Source organism: Colletotrichum chrysophilum (assembly GCF_026319265.1).
Source record: "Colletotrichum chrysophilum strain AFK26 chromosome Unknown scaffold_68, whole genome shotgun sequence".
Taxonomy (NCBI): Eukaryota; Fungi; Ascomycota; class Sordariomycetes; order Glomerellales; family Glomerellaceae; genus Colletotrichum; species Colletotrichum chrysophilum.
The window spans coordinates 15,194-34,657 of NW_026517355.1; the positions used below are offsets into that span (position 1 = coordinate 15,194).

At 56.2% G+C, this 19,464-nt stretch overlaps 3 protein-coding genes across 3 annotated transcripts; 1 reads left to right on the forward strand and 2 right to left on the reverse strand.

Moving 5' to 3' along the window:
- Positions 1-1,288: 1,288 nt before the first annotated feature.
- Positions 1,289-3,427, reverse strand: COL26b_008033 (uncharacterized protein; the record flags this gene model as incomplete). The annotated part of the gene is made up of 2 exons (XM_053180808.1): positions 1,289-1,848; positions 1,903-3,427. The coding sequence occupies 2 exons, from the start codon at positions 3,425-3,427 to the stop codon at positions 1,289-1,291; spliced, it is 2,085 nt and encodes a 694-aa protein (XP_053035200.1).
- A 6,374-nt stretch (positions 3,428-9,801) lies between these two features.
- Positions 9,802-11,736, reverse strand: COL26b_008034 (uncharacterized protein; the record flags this gene model as incomplete). The annotated part of the gene is made up of 2 exons (XM_053180809.1): positions 9,802-11,446; positions 11,498-11,736. The coding sequence occupies 2 exons, from the start codon at positions 11,734-11,736 to the stop codon at positions 9,802-9,804; spliced, it is 1,884 nt and encodes a 627-aa protein (XP_053035201.1).
- Positions 11,737-15,410: 3,674 nt separating this feature from the next.
- Positions 15,411-15,851, forward strand: COL26b_008035 (uncharacterized protein; the record flags this gene model as incomplete). Its single annotated transcript, XM_053180810.1, has 3 exons — positions 15,411-15,536; positions 15,592-15,794; positions 15,848-15,851. The coding sequence occupies 3 exons, from the start codon at positions 15,411-15,413 to the stop codon at positions 15,849-15,851; spliced, it is 333 nt and encodes a 110-aa protein (XP_053035202.1).
- Positions 15,852-19,464: the final 3,613 nt, after the last annotated feature.

A 19,464-nucleotide genomic window follows, 5' to 3' on the forward strand; every position in this document is an offset into this window, starting at 1 on the left:
AGAGTTCACACTCGGCCGGGAAACGTCGAGACACGGCCGAGTATCCGCATCTCGCAATGTACCTCAATTTAATCGTAATTCAAGAAAACCAAAAGTCTTCACTTACATGAACATCCCATCCGCCCCCAATGCCGTCATCAAACATGCATGAACAAATCCCACCGGCACGCCGGCCCGGAGCCCCCCGGGCCCCGAACCGGCCAAATCCCCCGACCATCGCCGGGCATCACGCACACACACCCTCTCTCTGTGTCTCCGTCATCCTTTGACCCTCACCCTCTTTCACCGTAGAGAAAAGACAACGCCGCAGTACAAATATAGAAACCCGAACTGAACCAACCCCACAAACGCCTAGCTCGCTCGCCCTCCAGCCAGCCCAGAGGGCCCCTCCTTTCACGGACATCCCCGACCAAGAAAACCGCATTCCCCTAAACCGGCCGAACAAAGAACGGGGAAACGGCCACTTACACGTAACGCGTGTTTCTTCCGTCTAGAAACGGTCTAATCCCAGGAACCCGTTCAGTCCCATGTGGCTTTCTTTCCCTTTCCCCTTTCTCCTTTTCATTCCCTCACTCCCTGTCCAGACTCAACTTTTTTGATCCCTTCTGCCCATTTCTCCCTTCCAGATCCGGCCCTCTCCAAAATCGTCCCTTGACCAACGTCATGAGCCGCATGGACCGGATCGGCGGCACCTCACAGACGGCGCCACGCAAAAAGCATTTGCCAAAAAAGATGACTGACCTGTGACACGCGACGCCAGAACGGGACAAGACTCAGTGACACAACAGTCCGGAGACAACAGTCCGAGAAGTCAAAGGTTGTTTTGGGTATTCGAAACATAACCATGATCGACGTATCTTGGAAGACACACAATCATGATGGGGAAAAATATAACGGGCAAACCAACGGCCCCAATAGCTGTACAACTAAAAAAAATGAAACAAATCCCGTCCCCAAAATAATAACAACACCTTCGCTGGCCAGGTCTAAGTTTTTCGTCGTGGGCTTAATCTATGTCTGAAGAAAAAAGATGTGAAAGGGGGACTTTCTCTCTGTCGTCCCGAGGAAGCGAATGCTCCAACCCTACGTGGGCGAGTAATAGTTCTCGCGTCGAACATGATAATGAAAGAAGAAAAGATGTCAATGCCCACCATCGAAAAGAGCATGTGGTATGATGCCCCGATATGCCCACCGCCCGTCCGCCAACCGTTCCTCCTACTCGTACATCTCAAACCAGTAACATATCCCGAACCTGGTTCCCGTCATGAAATCCCACGGAGTGCTGTCATCATACCTCTGCGCCGGCGACCTCTTCGCGGAAACGAATGCCGCCTTCCACCTGGATCGCGCCCTTTACCCATTCGTTCTCTGCAACCTTCTCGAGCGTCCATCTACTCCTGGCGCGCTGGAGCAGGCCTTCGGTGATCTCCATGGCCCCTAGGAGGCCGCGCTCCTTGAACTTGGCCTCGTCGCCTTCGTGGTCGCCGTCTTCTCCGGCGTAATCGATCCAGCGCCACTCCGCGCGGGCGATGCGGTGGCTCGTGCGGCTGCGCATGCGGTGGCCGTCCATGGTGTTGGGGTACGGGTCGAACGGCAGGCGGGCTTCGAGAAGGGCATAGAGCAGAACGCCCAGGGACCAGGCGTCCGTCGCACGGCCGTCGTAGGGCAAACCCATGATGACCTCGGGCGCCGCGTAGTCCTCCGACCCGCAGCGGGTCTCGAGCTTTTCGTCGTCGGCGATGCGCCGGGACAGGCCAAGATCCGTCAGGGTGATGACCGAGTGCGGGTACGTCGTCCAGTCCGTTGAGGGATCCGCCAGCTCGGGTGCTGTCAGGTTGACGAGCACATCTGTGGATTGTCAGTATGGTTTTTGAGTTTGCTGTCACAACCTGGGTCACCCACTCTCGAGCTTGATGTCCCTGTGGACGATCCTGCGCTCATGCAGGTATCTCACGGCGCCCACCAGTTCTGCAAACATCCGCCTCAACAGCGTCGGCTTGAGAACCTGGCGGTGGCCCGTAGCGACATCGAAAAGGTCGCCTCCTGGGCAGTGGCCGAGGACGAGAATGGCGCGGCTGGGCTCAATGTTCCACGCCTTGAGATGTACCAGCGACGGATGGCTGATGCTCTGCATAATCTCCAACTCGCGCTTGAGAGACATCTCGATGCGGTCCTCGCTTGCTCCACCTCTAGGGCCATGCTCGCAAACCTTGACTGCGACTAGGGTCTTTCTGGCCGGTCCCGTTTCTGAAATTGGCGTGAGGCTGTCGGGATGTAACGTATCGTCGTCGTCGTCCATCTGACTCGTCGCCAGCATGACACGGCTGAAGGTGCCCTGGCCCAGGGTCTTGACTGCCCTCCATCTCCTCCTCTTGTTGTCGCGGCGGTCGAAGGCCTCGAAATACTCGGGAATGGCTGTTTTCGGCTTGCTGGTGGAGTCGCTCGAGTCCTTGGAGGACTCGCTCGGCGGTGGGGTCGGCGGCTGGGCGATGGCGGGGGTCAAACCTCTGGACTCTGCGAGGTTAAGCTCGCGGCGCATATGGGGTTCGGTGGCGGACTCCTGGGCTTCGGGCTTGACGTGGGAGCCAGAGACGGTGATGTGCCGCTTCGGTATGTAATTCGGGTCGGGGATGTACTCGCTGATACTGCGGTTGCGTGCGTGCTCCTGCTTGGCGTTGAGAGTCACCTTTGCGCCTGATCCATCGGTGGTTTCTGTGACGAGACCGGCGTAGACCTTGCGTTTTGAAGCGTTGGCGAGGGCGGCTGCTATTGATTCGCCGGTTGCTGAGACCAGCACGGAATCTGGGGTGGGGTTGGGCATATCCCGCGAGGGTGGTCGTGCACCGAGACGCTTCCAAGGGCCCGGGGAGTCTCCTGATAATAAAGGCGAGGGCAACGGGGTGACGTCGCTCATAGCCGATAGAATCGGGCTGGGCAGGCAGGAGCTCGTGGCCGAGGCGGGGCCGAGACTGTGGACAGCCGCCTTAAAGCTGGGGGTTCTCGATACGGGCTTCAGGCTGGAGGACGATGTCTTGTGGGTGAGGCCGGCGCTGGGTCGGCGAGGCGTGGCGTAGACGGAGACGGGGTGGTTGTCGGAGCGGGTAGGCAGGCTCGGGAGCAGGTCGTCGGTCTGGATTCGCAGGTTGTTGTTTGTGACAAGCGGACTCGGGCCGGGTCTGGTGGTTAATGTGGATTGAGGCTCGAGTTGCTGAAAGGAGGACTCGGACAGGGGCGGGGAGGGTGCTATTGTCGTTGTGCGGAACTGGATCTGGGGATGTGTGACGATGTAAGGGAAGGAGATGTCGTTGTTGAAGTCTGCATTGCGGAGGAGTGTATCTGAGGCGACGGGGTCGGAGCTCCCATCAACCTTGTTCTGGTGTTCCGTGTGAATCGGCGGCGGCAAGGACTGGGGTGGACCGTTTGACATGATTATATGCAACGTGTGGACTGGAGGTGGTGGTGGGTACGGTGTGGTGTGCGTTGTGTGTTGGACGCAGACAAGACGGGACGACGGTCGTGCGTGTGTCGTAGGAAGAGTCGAGTCGGCGAGTCGCAGTCGCACGCAGCAGCAGCGGCAGTAGTTGCAGTTGCAGGCGGTCGTGGGGGAAAGGAGGAAGAGGGATAAAGCGCGAGGTTATCAGCTGGATGGATGGGAGGGTGGCGACCGTCTGCGATTCGTAGGCGTGGGACGGTGCTGGGTACGGTAGGTCTGAACGGTGCACCGTGTGTATTCGAACAATACCCAAGACACCCGTATCCTCCCGTCAAGCAGTCGACGTATTCGTAGGCGTTAGGCGTAGGGAGGAGAGACAAGACGGAGGACGGAACGGCGTTAGGTCGAGCCTGGGTGGGTTTAGGTCCAGTTAGGTAGACTAGGTAGCCAACCTAAGGTGAAAAAGTACCTACACGGCGCCCACAGGCCGGGCCAGCGTCAGTTTGAAGGTTCTTTTCTGGTCGGGGTCCGGCCGACCCTTTGGACAGTGGATGGACTGGGACTGGACTGGACTGGCTGGACTGCAAGGTATCTGGACTGCAGTAGTCGTAGACCGTCTGCCTTGAGTCCGATGTGGAAACGGTCCGTCCGTGGGGGTGGTCTTTGGCGTGCGTGGTGTTTGGGGGACTCGAGGGGGGACAGGATGGACAAACTCACTGAAGCAAGAACCTTGGCGCTGGAATAACCTTTCTCGCTGCGTATGACGGATTGACTCGATCCCTTGCAGGGCAGAGAGTAGAAGATAGAGGGAGGGAAAGAGGAAAAGAGGAAAAGAAGAAAGCCCAGGACCCGGAAGGCCACAGTAGGGGAGAGGTGGTTAAGGAATCGAGAGGGAGAGGGAGACCATAAGGAGCAAATAAGGCAGTCTAGTGAGTGGTAGTATTCGGTAAGGCACTGTACCTTAAGGTAAGAAAAAGGAAAGGCGAGGAAACGAGGGGGCTATGACGAGAACACGGGCAACGAAGACGAGGCTCAGGGCGTCAGCAGTCGTAATGGCAGCTGCAGGGCATTGGCAGTGGCAGTGATGGTGACAGTGACAGCGACAGTGGGATTGAGCAGTGGCTGCTGCACTGCGTTCTGCTTCTTCTGTGCCGTGCCTGTGCCTGCAAGAGTGTCTGTCGAAAAGGATCAGGGAGCGAGGGCAGAGAAAAAAAAGAGGGCGAGAGGTGCAGGTGCAGATGCAGGCGTTTGGCGCAGTGCAGGGAGGGCGGCCGAGCGTGGAGGGAACATGGCTGTAGCCAACGAAAGATTTGGAGGAGGACCCTTCGAAACGGAACCTGTTACGGCTTAGCTCCTCGACGGTGCGGCTGCCAGAGTCGTTGTGTCAGCAATTGACGGCCGACCAATCAGCAGCAACACCGACGGCAGACAGTGCTCTTTCTCGACGGAACACGCACACTGTCTGTCCGTCCGCATTGGAGCTCATAACTCATAACACCGACAGCCGTTTGAGTTACCGGCCGCCGAACGGATTCGATTCAATACCACTGCGGATCCGGCCCAAGGTACGGTACCTTACGGATACTCCACAGTCTCGTCGCCTGGCATTCAAGCATCGAGCATCGAGCAATTGGTCTCTTGTTGTTTTTCTTTTCTTTTCTTTTTCCCCCTTCTGCATGATCAACCACTCGGCAATTCAACTGCTGCAAGATTAAGAAGAGATTGCGCCCCTCCAACAGATATCGACATCAATACCAGCAGATGCCTATCACCTATCTGCGGATATAACCTACGCGAATATCCTTCCCGAAACTGACGCACTGCTTACTCGCAGATAACGGAGCCGCTCCCACCCTACCTACTCTAAATAGCCGTACGTACCTTATCTTGCAGCAGCAGCAGCAGCAACAGCAACAGAAGAAGCAAAATGGACGCCTAATTACAGATACTGCTATCGCTAATTGCCCTGAGCTGCACCTCGCCGCGAGGGAGGGGACAAAGAATGGCAGCCCAGATCCACAATTACCCGAACTGGCCAGTGATTCATTCAATTAATCAATCAGCCATCACCACTGGTCAGGTACACATACAAAGAAGAGGACGATCAATGTCCAACATCACGCCAGATATCCCAAGCTTGCAGACAACTTTACAACCACATTTTGCCCCCTACCTGCCCTCTAACACGTCACAAACCTCGTGTGTGCTTCGTGGCCCAGCAGCCCACACACGGAATGGGCGCGCTGGCGTCTACGAGCAAACAGGTGGACGGACGGACGGACAGACGGCCGGTGACGGGTGACAATCTGCGGCGCAGTTCTCGTGAACGGGCCGAGCGGTCCAGTCCAGTCCTTCCAAGGGTCTAGATTCGATTCGCTCTTCTGACTCTCTCAACTCTTCCTCAGTGACGCCTGGGCAACAGAGTAAGGTAAGGTCTGGTAGTACCGCGCCGTATTGTGTGCCGTCTCACAGCATTCTGCAACCCTTTCCATCTGCTGTGCCCTTCCGCCCGGTACCTAATCATCTCCTGTGCTCTCCCTCCTTCCGTCCCTCTCTCCATCCCCAGGCATGCAGTCATTCCACACAGATGGGCAATGCAGAGGCGATGGCAAAGCCGGCCCACGTTGCCTCTGGCCGCGCCGCCCTCTGCCAAGCTCTCCCTCGTGCGTCCCAGTCTACACAAAGACGGGCTGACTTCGTAGGCTTGCCGCGCGTTTTGCTCTTTCATACCACGTCTCGAATTTCTTTCAGCGAGCAAACAAAAGGCCAAAAAGTCGAAACGGAGGGGCTCAGGGCCCAGACCGTTTAAACTCAACGCCTCGCATGAGCCAAAAGATATTGACGGCCCCGTAGGCGAGATTGAATCACCCAAACTATTGACTTCCCACTTCCGGCCACTACCCAGCACAACTTCCCCCGCAACAAGAGAGTCAGTCGTGTCACCAGTCGCACCCGTCACATACCCAGAACCGCAGCCTGAGCCTGAGCACAGCAGCGATGCAATGCCCGTAACCGTAGCCCCCCCTTCGATGCCCCAAGGTGATGTGCCCCTCGGATATTACGTTACAGTGCATCCAGGTGGGAGCGAAGCCTGCGCGACAGCCCGTGACAGGCACCACCTCAGCAAAGTGGACGTCCACGGTGGGGAGACCCGTCCACAACCTTGACAAACCACCTGCTCTGCAAGGTATCTAATTGAGATTCAACCCAGCCCGTACCGCGCCCGCCTCGGGCTGTCCAACGCTCAAATGCCATAGGGCCAGCCCGACGCTGTAAAGGGCCCCGGAGCGGACGACTTAAGATTGCCCAGCGCTGCCGCCGCTCCCCTTTAAACCCCTTTGGGCTTCCCGGCTGAGGAACTGTTCCCACCTTCAAATTGTGCTGGATCCAGCGTCCCGTTGTTTAATTCTCCATTATTGCCAGGTTACACCGGCTGACTGGTTGGGCCTGGACTGCGCGTTCCCCCGTCCCGCTGTGCCCGTCCGGCCCCTGTCTGTTGGTCTCGTCCGTCGCCCTTCTTCTTAACAGCTGACCTCGAAGCGAGGACGACGAGACCGTCTTTCCCCGAGTCTGGCACTGTGCTCCGTTCCAAACGTTCGCCGTGGGCTCCTCGAGACTCCAAGCTTCGTTTTCAACCTGCCAGCGCATCTAAGCTGTTAGCACCGAGCAGTTTGCGTCTGCACCTACCGGCGTCTGACATTCCCATGTGCATGCATTCGGCCATTAGATAGGCCTGCCATTGGCACTCCCAATCAAAGACGCACCCTTTCTTGTTACCCCAATCCAGGCCGCCAACGGTTCGTCATTCTGGGCCAGCCGCATGGAATTGAGTTCAGCCAGCTCCCACTGGGGCTCATGTTTTGAGACCATCGTCATCGCCATTGCTCTTAGTGATGCACCAAGCATGCGCGTTCTCATTAATCTCCTCGTTGGAGTCTGCGCGGGACAAGGCGGGACTGTTCCAGTGCGCTACCCAGTTGCTGGTGTCGCGCTGCTATTGGTGTTGGGCCGCCGCAACATGAACTGTCTCGGAAGACATGAGCCTTCCTCCAACTGACCCGATACATTCGGATATCTTAAGCAAGACAGTCTCCTCGTCCTGGTCCTTCCCACGCACTTGGCACTGCTGGAACACATCCAACGCAAGCGTTCGACGATGCCAGCGGCATGTCGCGTGGCAGCCTCCCTCTTCGCGCGTGACAGTCCAACAACCAACGTTCGCGCCCGAGTCATTCGCCGCGGCCGCCGTTGATCGTTGCCGGTGCTTCCTTGTTTTTGTCCCGCCTCCAACGGTCTAAATGACGGATGAGAAAGAGTCAGGTCTCTGCAGGACCACGAGACCGACCTCGGTCAAACAGGGCAATCTCCCTTGATGCCGGTGAGAGTGGATGAGCTGCACGATCGATCACTGCACAGCTATCATGCGATGATCTTATCTCTGCTTCGGCGTTGCAATACCGGCCATTTCCCGGCAGGAATGGCAACACCGTCCGTTGACGCAGGGGGGACGGAGTCCAGCTGGACCTCCGTTTCGTGGCCGGCAAAACGGCTAAAGCCCGAGAACACCAGAAAATGTCGCTTGGCCGCACAACGTACGCCTCAATCAGCACAGCATGGAGGGGACGCACCCCGGAGCACGTAAATACTTCGAATTGGACGCGGTCCAGAGTCCGTCAGCTTCCTCGTCTCCAGACATTCAATCTGAATCGTCTCCGCCCGCCACTCAGATCGTCTTGCCATGTCCGTCCCTCCACGTTCGCCAGGGACGGCGTCGATTGGCTGCATGCACCCACGATGGCCCGGTGGTGCGACCTATTGGTGCATTCGGATTCCGTAACCCCAAGCCCAACGCGCCAATGCCGCGACTAGAGACCAACGCTTTGGGAAGTGTTGGTGCAATGGTTTGTCAGACAAGGAGCCTGGCGATGCGTCAATGTGCGTCTACCGGCGTAAAAGTTGCGCATAATGACGTCTTGGAGCCGTGTGCTCGTCTTTGCTGCATCCACCAGCATCAAGATCGACGTGTGTGAGGCGGAGACTTGGCACTGATTTTTTCTGCTCTCCCGGTATTTCCGTGCCCATGGCCGAGTCCTAGGAGTCCGAGGGACGCCGAAGCCGGTGGGCAAGACGATGCCTCCGGGGCGAAAAATGGGCACACGGCGCCGAGACCCCGGAGCCGGCAGACCTCGACCGGTGCCCGAGGGGTGCGTCATTTTCGATCTCGGGGTACAGGGCCGGTCTGGCGACCTCATGCTCGACACGTAGGCTTGTAGGCAGCGGGAATGGGGACCTTGAGGCAGCAGTCAATGGCGTTGTGCTGACAGTGTGCAGAAGCGGAGGGACCCCTCAGTGGCGTCCAGTCTCGTGCCTATCTATCGGATCAGCAATGCAAAACTGAGTCCGCGGATTCGTTGACCGACGTCTTTGTGTAGGCTGCCATTATTCTTCAAAATATCTTGCCTGTTGGGGCAAGTTTTCTTCATTTGTGAATCAGTGGAGTTGGACGTACGTGGTCTCGTCGTGTTGCGTGTCAGAAATAGGCAGCCTCGTTACGGTTGGAAGAGATAAAGTGTTTTTTGTTCTTATCTTTTTTTTCTGTACAATAGTTTGACAGAGTGGTATCTTGGTTGCGCTTGCCGATGTTAAATCCTGCAATTACACGCTCCTTCCTGCCCTTTCTGCTTCTTTCCTCGTATTGCTCCTTCTCAATGCTGGGTGCGAGAGGCGGAAGGCGCCTTCCTACGCTCCTTCCATGACGTTCCTACAGGAAAATTTGCACTACCATCGCGCTTTCTGCCTTGGACTTGAAGAATCTTCAAGCAAGAATTTCACCTGCTGTGCCTTCATTTATCTTCCTCGAGCATCCAGAGCTGGCCCAGTAGCCGCTCTTGGACTTGCTTCGCTTGGACAGTCTCGCCTCCTCGACAAAGGGATCACCGTTCGAACGCTGTGTTCAAGCGACGTCTCCAACGATCAATCGTCTTTCGGAGCCCTTCCACCCACTGCGTCGACATGCAAAGTCCGCCTTCGAAATTTGCGCATTTCTCAATCCCAACAGCCTTCCGACCTGATGCTTCCCGCGAGTCAAGGCCGAGAGAACCACTAATTGCCGGGATATTTTGAAATCTTTCTGGCACCGGAATCGAGCGTCTTTGCCTTCCGTCTCTTCTTAAGGGGCATTTTCAAGCGCCGCGAGCATTAGTGTCGGGACGCAAGCACCAACGCGTCGACGCATCTTGACTGCTTTTCCGACTTGTCGCCGACACGAAGCCCCGGTGTCTCCAGGAGCGGCAGAAAGCAAAAGGATCAAACGGAGCCGTCGACTTGGTGTTTTGATATCATCACAAACAACCTATTGATGGGTCGTTTCACCGCACCCCGCCTGCCTGTGCGTATAGATATTCGACCTCCGGATCGATTAGGTGGCTCTCGATTCGGGGAGAGTATTCGGTCGATATTACGGCGGGAGACTCGGGCTGGGAAGTGTTTGCCCACTCCAACGCGCCACTAGGATAAGCAGCAAAAGAAGCTGGTGATTGCTTGTCCCAGGTGAACGGCGCCAAATCAGACCACACTTCAGGCTCGTCTTCGATATCGTCACACTTCCACAGCCATTCCGGCAGGGCATCGAGTTCGATGGAAACGTCGTCGCTATCGTTGTCATAATCGTCGGAGAACCCCTTTTCCAAAAACGCTGATTTCTCTGCAAACTTGGCAACACGGTCCATTCGGTATTGGTGCACTCGGTTGGCCATGGTCGTTTTGTCCATCTTCTGGAATGACGCCTCCAAATTTGACAGCGCCAGGTCGCAGATCCGCTCGTCTCCGTCCGATGTCAGGGCAACGCGTGCCGCCGACTTGAAGGACGCGATGGCAGCCACGTCGTTGTTCATGTTATAATATTTGACGCCCAGAGTGAGGTGGAGCGACGCTTCTTGGTCGTTGGCCATACTGTACGCGTTCATGTGCGCCGTCAGTACCGCAATCGCTTCGTCCGGGCGCCCCTGGTTCTCTTTGCAGGTTGCGAGTAGGCCTGCGTGTGAGAGGGCCATGTCTTCAAGCCAGAGGTGTTCCCGCCCTGACCTTTGACTCCGAGATATGTGGCTGCTAATCACCGACTCGCAGTGTTCCGCAGTCCTCCTACCATGCATACAGTCGAGATAGTCGCAGTACAGAAGGAACGTCAAGTAGTTGGCTGACCCAACGCGACCTTCGATCTCGGGAACCAACAATTCATACAACCTCATGGAAAGCTCGTAGTATGACGAGAATTCGGTCATTGCCAGCCTCCGCCAGATGTGCGCGAGAATATGATGCGGTCCCAACACAATCGGCATCAGATCTGCGAGGTAATGGAGGACCAGTCGTAGGAGATCATGCTTGTAGTGTCGCTCCAGATACCAAAGCAGAGAAATGGTCCTCGCAACGAAATTCGGGGTTTCGGAGCTCACAAGCCTCTTCAGCGTGTCGAATGCCGGGCCGAGGACGCGGTTGATATCGATATGATCACCGCATCTCATGCAGCGGTTGACCAGAGCGAAGCTCGCAACAACCCTTTCGAACAACTCGTTGCTTTCGTCGCTTTGCAGGGTCTGCGGGGCGCGAATGCTCGAACACTCCACGTCGTACTCGCACCACCAGGTACCGGATGAGAAGGAGCCGTCGATATAGTCCCGGAACAGATACAGCACCTGCTCTGTGCTTTGCATTTCTGTCGTCGGGGCCAGGGCTCTGAGGGGACTCGGGGGCGGTGAAGGTGTTCGGCAAGTAACTTCGAGGGCTGTCTGGACGCTGGGCGTCTGCCCAGCTCTGAACTTGGCCATCAAACCCGGATTACGTTTAAGGTACCGCTGGATATTCTCCATGTCGACGAGCTGCCCGCGTATCCTGAACTCTGTTGGTCGCTTTAGAGCCTCGCGGTCACGTTGCAGCAGCATGATGGCCAACACTTCATCTCCCTTCAGCTTCTTGTCGAGACCCCATTTCCAAATTCTGGACTTGTACATCTTGACACTATACACACCGTAAGCAAGGCTCACAAGCTGGAATGAGTGTACAACTTACGTTGCGGTGAAATGGTAGTCTCGCTCCATGATTTCCATCACCTCCTTCAACGACTTCTTCTCTTCCTGGTACAGCCGCGTTATGATTGGGCGCTTGGTCTCCCAGATCTCAGCGGGAACGCGCTTGCGCGGCTTTGCTGACTTCCCAGGACTTGTCATCTCGTCAGCCTCGGAATCGGTAGACGCTTTCCTCTTCGCCGGCACGGGGCCGTTGGGAGCTTTCACTGCTGATGTTTTCATAATGTTTAGGAGCCGGGACGGCGACAAATCCACAAATTAACGCGCCAGACGAAGGCACAGGATGCTCAAGCTGTTCTCTATCAAAGGCCGTCAAGTAGCAATCGCCACGGAATGTTGTCTCAACGGAACGCGGGGAAGCGGTTGGATGAGTTTTTGAAGCAAGAACAAAAAGGGGATATGCCAGCGAGAAGACAAACCGCTAAGCCCGGCAAGGCTCCATTCGTCGCCCCCATCCAGCATGGCCGGGCTGGTGGTGTCCGTTATTGGACCCAATTGCACCCCTCTCCCAGCGGCAGCAGTCACCCCCTGCAGAGTGACACTCGCTGCTCTGCAAAGAGACCTTGCATTTCGTCCCCATCGTTGCCAGCGGACGACCGCACCTACCCGCCGAAGCGCTCCCGACTCCCACTCCCCCAAGAAGTGTTACTCGCCATTCGCCAAGTCCTTCACCACCAACAGGGGGGTGCGTCTTCGTCGGTGGGGACGGTGTAGGGTTCGCAGGGCAGGGGGACAACAGGGAGCAGCGGGCGATCAATCACCGTCAGATGGCAGTGTGCGTGTGTGGCTGTTCAACAATTGGCAGGTGGAGGGTGGTGACGACGGTTGACCGTTGAAGCTCGTCGTACCATTGTGTTGCTGACCAGCTGCAGCTGGGCTGCAGGAGCCCAGCCTAATTCGGAGACGTCCTGTTGGAATCACTCTCAGGATGCAAGGATGCGGGAAAAGATGCAGCCAACTCGATGGAAGCGGTTCTTGCCTCTGCCACAGCCCTCCAGATCAACAACCGCTGCGCACCGCTCACAACCAAGATGCCTAACCCCGACGGTTCGATTCCAAATGAGTTCTCCGGTTCGGATTTGCCCCGGAATTAGGACGGTAGATGCCGTTGCACCTCTACAACATTGTCTCAATTTGAGAATGCTGCTGCCTCACGGGAAGGTCGACAGAAGTCAGGGTTTGGATGGAGAAAATCAAGCTATCCTCCTTACCCGACGACGGAGGTGTGGAGAGGCGGGTGTCATCTAAGCGCAGGTCAGTGCTTCTGGACCTCGCCTGCGGCCTGGCTGCCCTGTCACCCTAGGTCAGCACCCTAACGAAGCGGATGTTAGGACGACTAATCCGCTTGCTCGATGGAGCAGAGACGTCAACCAGCTCGCTATCCCGTTTTGAACATGCAGAGATGGGGACCACCAGACAGCATGTGGTTTGGAACCAATGGTGCTGCCTTCGCCTAACCTCAATGCTGATTGGTCCTTAATACGGGTTGCTTCGATCGTCGAAGAGTGGAATGCAACCGTTGACCAGCGGCCGCAGAGCCCCAGGAAGTTCCACCTGCAACGGGGCCTGCTTATTGCTCCATCTGAAGCGCGCTCAATCCTCTGCAAAGCCGGTCAGTCGGGTCAAATCGCCTGTCGTCCCGTCCGTCCTGCCCCCGGCCTTGTCACCGGCCTAAGGCCTGGCTCCCAATGACCTCAGGAGCCTGGTTCACGGCTCCCACTTTTGGTCCGTATCCCGATGCCCATCTCTTGGGCTAGCTGCCAAGTGGACAAGACAGTATGCGAGGGCGGCCGCTCATAGCGCAAGATCTCCAGACGCAGCATAGCGACAAGGATGATATCCTCAGAGAGTCCTAGACCAAGGCCTGAGGAGATCTGGAATCGAGCATGCGCAAGACCTGCCAACCCAAATCCTCCCTACGGCTCCCCTGGTTCCTAAATTCCTAACCAACAGATGATTCATAGTGACTTTCTCCTCCGTACGCCGAATGCGCAGCAATATCCGCGAAGCCTCGATGCGTCTCCCTGCGTTATGCCGCCCGGAGACCGTTCAGAAAAACCGGCCCCCGCCTCCCCACCAGGCCTGGCTCCCGCGCTGATTAAACCAACGCAGAGCCTGAAGGCCCCCAGTCAAGGGGTGGATCTTGCAACTGTACATTGCATGGACCACGGCGCCAGAAAGGGTTACAAGATTCCGTGGCCCTGGTTCATGGGCAGTCGATGTCCGGTACAGGGTGATCCTTCAGCTCCTAAGATGAGGCCAAACAGGAACACCCAGCGGAAGAGAAGTGCAAAACCGGACGACGATGTACGGCCCGCAACAAGAGTTCTACGTTCCGGCGTCAAACCTGCTGCCTGTTGCGGTTGTCGATTGACCTGAAGCCAGCCCCGGCATTTGTGGCCGATTATTTCCAGGCTGCAGAATTCTTGTTCCGCGGCAATTTCTCTGAGGACCACCGTTTCAATGCTGCCTGGAGTGAGCTAGTCGCCATGCATCTTGCATGCCTCGCTTCCATGGGTTCCATCGCGGTTAGCACACCAATCTCTCATCAACTGCACACTGGCGCTGGAGCGGCCGCCGCACTCAGCCAATGTTCGGTTGCACCAACAATCGGCACGTTGTTTGCGCCCCCAAACCAACAGAACAGACAGCCAACAACAGGCAGAACGCCTACCAAGAACGAGAAAGCCCGCCCCGAGATGTTATTCCATGCTATCTGCGCGCAAACATGAGCATCGCAATCAAAGAGCGCCCGACATATTGCGAAAGCGATGAAGCGCCGCAGGTGAGCTGCGGCATCAAACGGCGAAAGACGCCTCGTGGCCATCCGCAGATGGCAAAACCTGCCCATATGACTTGATATTCGTCATTCCACGTTGCTACGCCGCTGATAGTGACTCCCCGATTTCAAATCGGCGCCGGTAGGATCACGGCCGAATTGGCCGTTGCCGCGTGCGAAACAGGCCGCAACCATCACCGTCCAGCCATCCTCAGGTTTGCACGCAGGCTTTGGATTGGGTGGCTCCTCTCAGCCCTACGCTCAAGTAGGGCACGCTTCATGCCATGATGCGGCGTAGAGGAGAAAGTCCCTTTTTCTCTCCGTATTACTCAAATCCCGGGGTTACAATGATCTCTGGCTTTATCAGTCCCTCTCAGGCCATTGGGTCACATTGCCATCACTCAGCATTACAACGGGCGTTTCCTTTGGCCAGTGTCGAATTGAGGCCATTCAGAATCGTATTGGTCGGGCTTTGATCAGACAGATGACCTTGGAGCAAACCACATTAGGGGATCCGGCATGGTCCAGCCAATTACCCACATCGAAGGGGAATCCTAGCTCGCTAAGTGTTGGTACTCCCGGAACTACCAGGCACATGACTTGTCACGACGGGACTTTGGTTTACACGCATGGGCAGTCATGGCTGTGACCGCACACCTTGAATATGCTCTGCCGCAGCCTAGTGGCTTTGCTATCCCTCCCTTTCACAACTCTGCTGCTCTTTTCTTCCTCGAAATGTGCTTGACTTCAAAACACAAGCAAGAATAGCCCCAAAAGTTCTTCCTGGAAGGAATGACGCTGGTTCTAGAAACGGGTCCATCAGGCAGATTATACCCATCAAGAGACATCCCTTCCTAGTATATTGCCTGCCTGACAAGGGTGTGGGAGGTTGAACTTTGACCACAAGGCCAGGAACTCTCTGCCTAGTTTTCGGCAAGGCGTGTTTCGAGACTGTTGAGTTGCTATGACAGCTTCGCCCAGGAAGGCTGGTTCTTCGACTTCCCAAAGTCCCTTTCCTTCAATCTATTCTCGTCTTGTATCTTAAGACGGGCAGAACTCTGTCTTCTCTCCCTCATCATCTTGGAGATATAAACCCTCGGACGAGGCGACCTTCATGATGAGCCAGCAAAGTCAACAACCTCTCAAGAACTCCATGAGCTCATCGCCATCTCCAGCAACCATTCCGTCCGTCCACAGTCAACAAGCATCCAGCGACCTCTTGCGCAAACTCCAAGAAACCACCGTGAGTCGAAACTGCTCCGTCCTTCGCCCCACTGGCTCTTACATCGACTTTACAGATTGCCGCTCTCAGAACCTCAAGCAACAAGATGGATTCCAACTACGGTGGCAGCTCCAAGGGCACCTCTCCCGATACCAAAGGCAAGGGCCAAGAGCAGAGAGCCGTGTTCGACGGACTTTTCCCCCGGATAGAGACCAGAGGCCAGAGCAAGGTCTCTTCGAAGAATGGCAGTGGCAGGAAGAAGGAGGGCAAGAGCTCACAGTGAGTTTTCTTGGTCCTTGCTCGGGGCCTAGCGTTGACGTCTTGAATCACAGCTAGGAAGTTACTCGACCTCAGGGAGCCGAACACCACCACATGAGGATCTGATATGAGTTGGGAAGACGCCACGGTACATGCCATGTCACCAGAATGGCTCGAACATGGCCGAAGCCTCGCGATATGCGCCCTCGTGCTACGCTACGGACCGAAAATATGCCTACCGCTACAGATCCCGTACGACCTGACGAGCTAGAGAATATCAAAAGGGAAAATGTTCGGGAAATGGCCGCGACTCGGCCGACCTTCATCTAGCGAGTGTCAGTCATCCTTGACAGAGCTTCGAATGGGGTGTTGCGTACCATGGCATGTGGGTGCATTGTGGAACGGTCTCAAGTGAGATGGAGGTTTCCAGGGTTTATGGCGGGAATGGTTCGGTGTTCTTTGGCGACGCCCGCGATTGATGTGACTCGACAGAACCGCGGGTGTCTTTGGCGTTGCCTACCGGGATTTAGACATTGGGATATTCGCATATGATTTTACAGGGTTTATTTGAATCTTTGCTCTCTTTTTTTTTCGCATCTGCGTTGCCGGAATTTAGCATTTTTAGACGAGTCTGAGCTGTCGCTGACAGTCGGGTTGGAAATATGCACATTTGCAGCGATCGCATCACTTTTTGCCGTACCCTTACATGCATCCATGATACAAAAAGAGCGGAAGGGAGAGCATTTACCGATTTCGGTAAACAATGTGGATGCAGGTCAAGTATCCATGCCGAAGGGGCCAGGCAATGACCGGCAAGGCCCACGAACCAAGTGGCCATCATCGTGGCAACCTGGCGGCAAAGGCTCCTCTGGCATCTAGACGCATCGACGGGATGGCGTTTACGGCGTGAAACGACGTCGGTGAGGATTTCAACTGTCTCAACAGCTCGGTGAGAGGCAAATAATTTGGGACTTTTGTTCTTCTGTAATGCTGACCAGCCCTCGAGGCAGCAGATTCGCAGGCTTATCGGATAAAAACACCCGCCAAACACTCGGGAGGAAATCAGCCATCAAGTCCAGGTACCCATGCCAGCCATTGCGCAGGGTTTGGTCATTAAGGAGCTTGACAAGTTTCCAGGTTGTCGGAATGACACACGCGGCACGCACGCAGACATCAAACTTGGCAGGATGGTCTGAGAAGGCCGGCCGTGGTCCTCTCACCATGGAGAGAGGAAGAGAGAAAGAGAGAGTCAACAACGAATTTCCCCTTGTCGAGCGATGGAGACGCCATGGGGTCCCGCAAGAGCCATGACCCCACGCTTAATCGCGTACCTCGAATGGCAGTCCAGGAAGGGAATAGCCTCGTGTCGGCCGCTCTGTGGAGCATTTTTCATAGTGCGAGGGGCCCACAGCATTTGAATCGGGGTCGTGCGAGCAAGCGACCAGAATGCAACGTTCCAGGTTCATCTGTTTGATGCCTGAAGACGGGGAGCGGGGTGGTGGTGCTGTTCGACAGCATCGATGGCCGTACGTACGTATCGTGAGAGCAAAAGGGGGGGGCCTCCGGTATGTTAATGCCGGCCCGGTTCGGATGTTAAACAAACCACGCGAATTGGGAGCACAGGTAACGCGACAGCAGCAGCCGCCCACTTCCCCATCAGCTATGCTAGGAACAGCGGCCTGGTTTTCGTCCTCTCTTACCTCCTGACGACGGAGACTGCTCCGAAGTCACTCGTGGGCATCCGGCCGCGGCATTGCGGCACAGCAACGGCCAGCCATGCAGGCATGACATCTCCTACATCTCCTTACGGAAACTCGTGCTTCTGACTTGATGCACATACGCACACACACGCACACAAAACGCTCTGGGAAGGAGCTTGGCCCCCAACGTCCGCCGGGCTAGCGCGAACATCCCATCAATCAGACTTCACTCTAGAGCTCAACACCCCGGTACCCGGACGCTTAGACTCCCGCGTCGTGGCTGCTGCCAGCGGGCGGCGGAGATGGAGTGACGCACGAACCACCGCTCTCTTTGAGGACCAGGACTGCGAACGACCGGGGTTGCGTCCTTGACGGCAGGTGATTGGGACGCCTCCGAAGGAACCCGATGCCTCTTTTCCTTCCCGCTGCCCTGGGACGACCAAAGGGCTGAGAGGGAGTCTGCCGGCAGGATCCAAGGCAAGATCCTACAGAAGGATTCTGTATGCTTCGACGCCTTTGGGACTTTGGAGCCCCCCTTCTAGAGTGAGGTATTCTGTTGTCCTGCTCAGCGCGAGGATTCGATTCCTTCCTCACCGCGGAGGGCTGGGAAGGTGTGGAATCGTGTGTGGGAGGTGAGGGATTCGGCTACGGCCGCAAAGATGGGTAAGGTACCCCAGACCCTGGCGGTGCTGGATGTTTGTTTTCCTCTTGGCTGATTTGCTGAGCCGTCAACTTCTTGTTAATCACCTTCTCCATTCTCTCTTCGGTACATGGTCTTCAACGGCTGGAGTCACTTATTCAGCGGATAAAGCAGCGCATCAACTCCCTGCGAATGACAACGAAAGACCAAGGATGTCCAAGGCCAGCGTCGGTTTGATGGGTCAGTTTCATGCAGCTCGGGATCTTGCTCTGCCAACTTGGCCATGTCGATCTCCAATCAGGGACAGATGCAACGACGTCCAAGATACGACGGAATCCCTGCCTTTGCGTTCCCAGTCTCTGAAGTCTTGAACCCGTTTCGACCTCGCGGCGTTCGGCCGAGGGGAGGGGTCCTGCTTCCAAATCCCTGACTACAAAGTGGAATGGCAACATTCTGACCCCGGCGAGGTACGGACGACCTCTTGCGGAGTCTGACAAACCCAAGCACACGGCAACGCCTTCCTTCAATGGGGCCCGTCTTATATGGGTCACGAACCAAGAAGCTCGCCATCGTGGAGACTTCCAAGACCAGCGGCTACTTAACGAGCCCCTAGGCTTCCGAATAACCTCTCAAAGCCCGCCAAAGGATGCACATGTTTTAGCCGGGGGACGCCGTCAGGAGGATTCACGGCGATGGCTCGGACCAGAGGCTATTCAGACGTCAACAATGATGCTCCGTCTTTGGCTACTCATTGGACCTCTCACCATACGTGTTAATTTGACTGCCTACAGCCACAAAGCTCGGCGGAGATGGCCGCAGGATGGACTTTGGTCGCGCACCTCTTGCCTTTCTTCAAATCCGGCTCCCTCCCTCTCGTTGGGGAAAATCAGGCAGCAGACATGTGCATGTGTGTGGTGTGTCGAGCTTATTCCACGATCGCAATATACGACTGCCTTACAAGGCCAGCGGCAAGGCAAGGCAAGCAAGCCTACGGCAACGCACGATGCAAGAGCACAACGCCCTTCCCGTCCCGCAGGTTCCTGGATCATTCTTCCCGGTGGCCGGGAGCCAGGCAGCGTGATGGGACTTTGGTGTTTCTAAGTTAGCTGCTATCGTCGCTCACCATCCCGTCGGTTTCCACGGAGCATTCCACTGCTTATCTCCCACGGAGAAGTCGGGACCAGCAGCAACAAGGTGATCGTGACGTTGAACGGGGTTCCGCGGGCGTATGCCCTTTTTCCCGCTTTAACTCCAAGCTCCGCCGTTGCATGCCCACCCCCCCTCCTCCTCCCCGTCCCCGCGCGCCCCTGAATTCAGGTGGATGGTGCTAGGCAGCACCAAACGGCCGGTT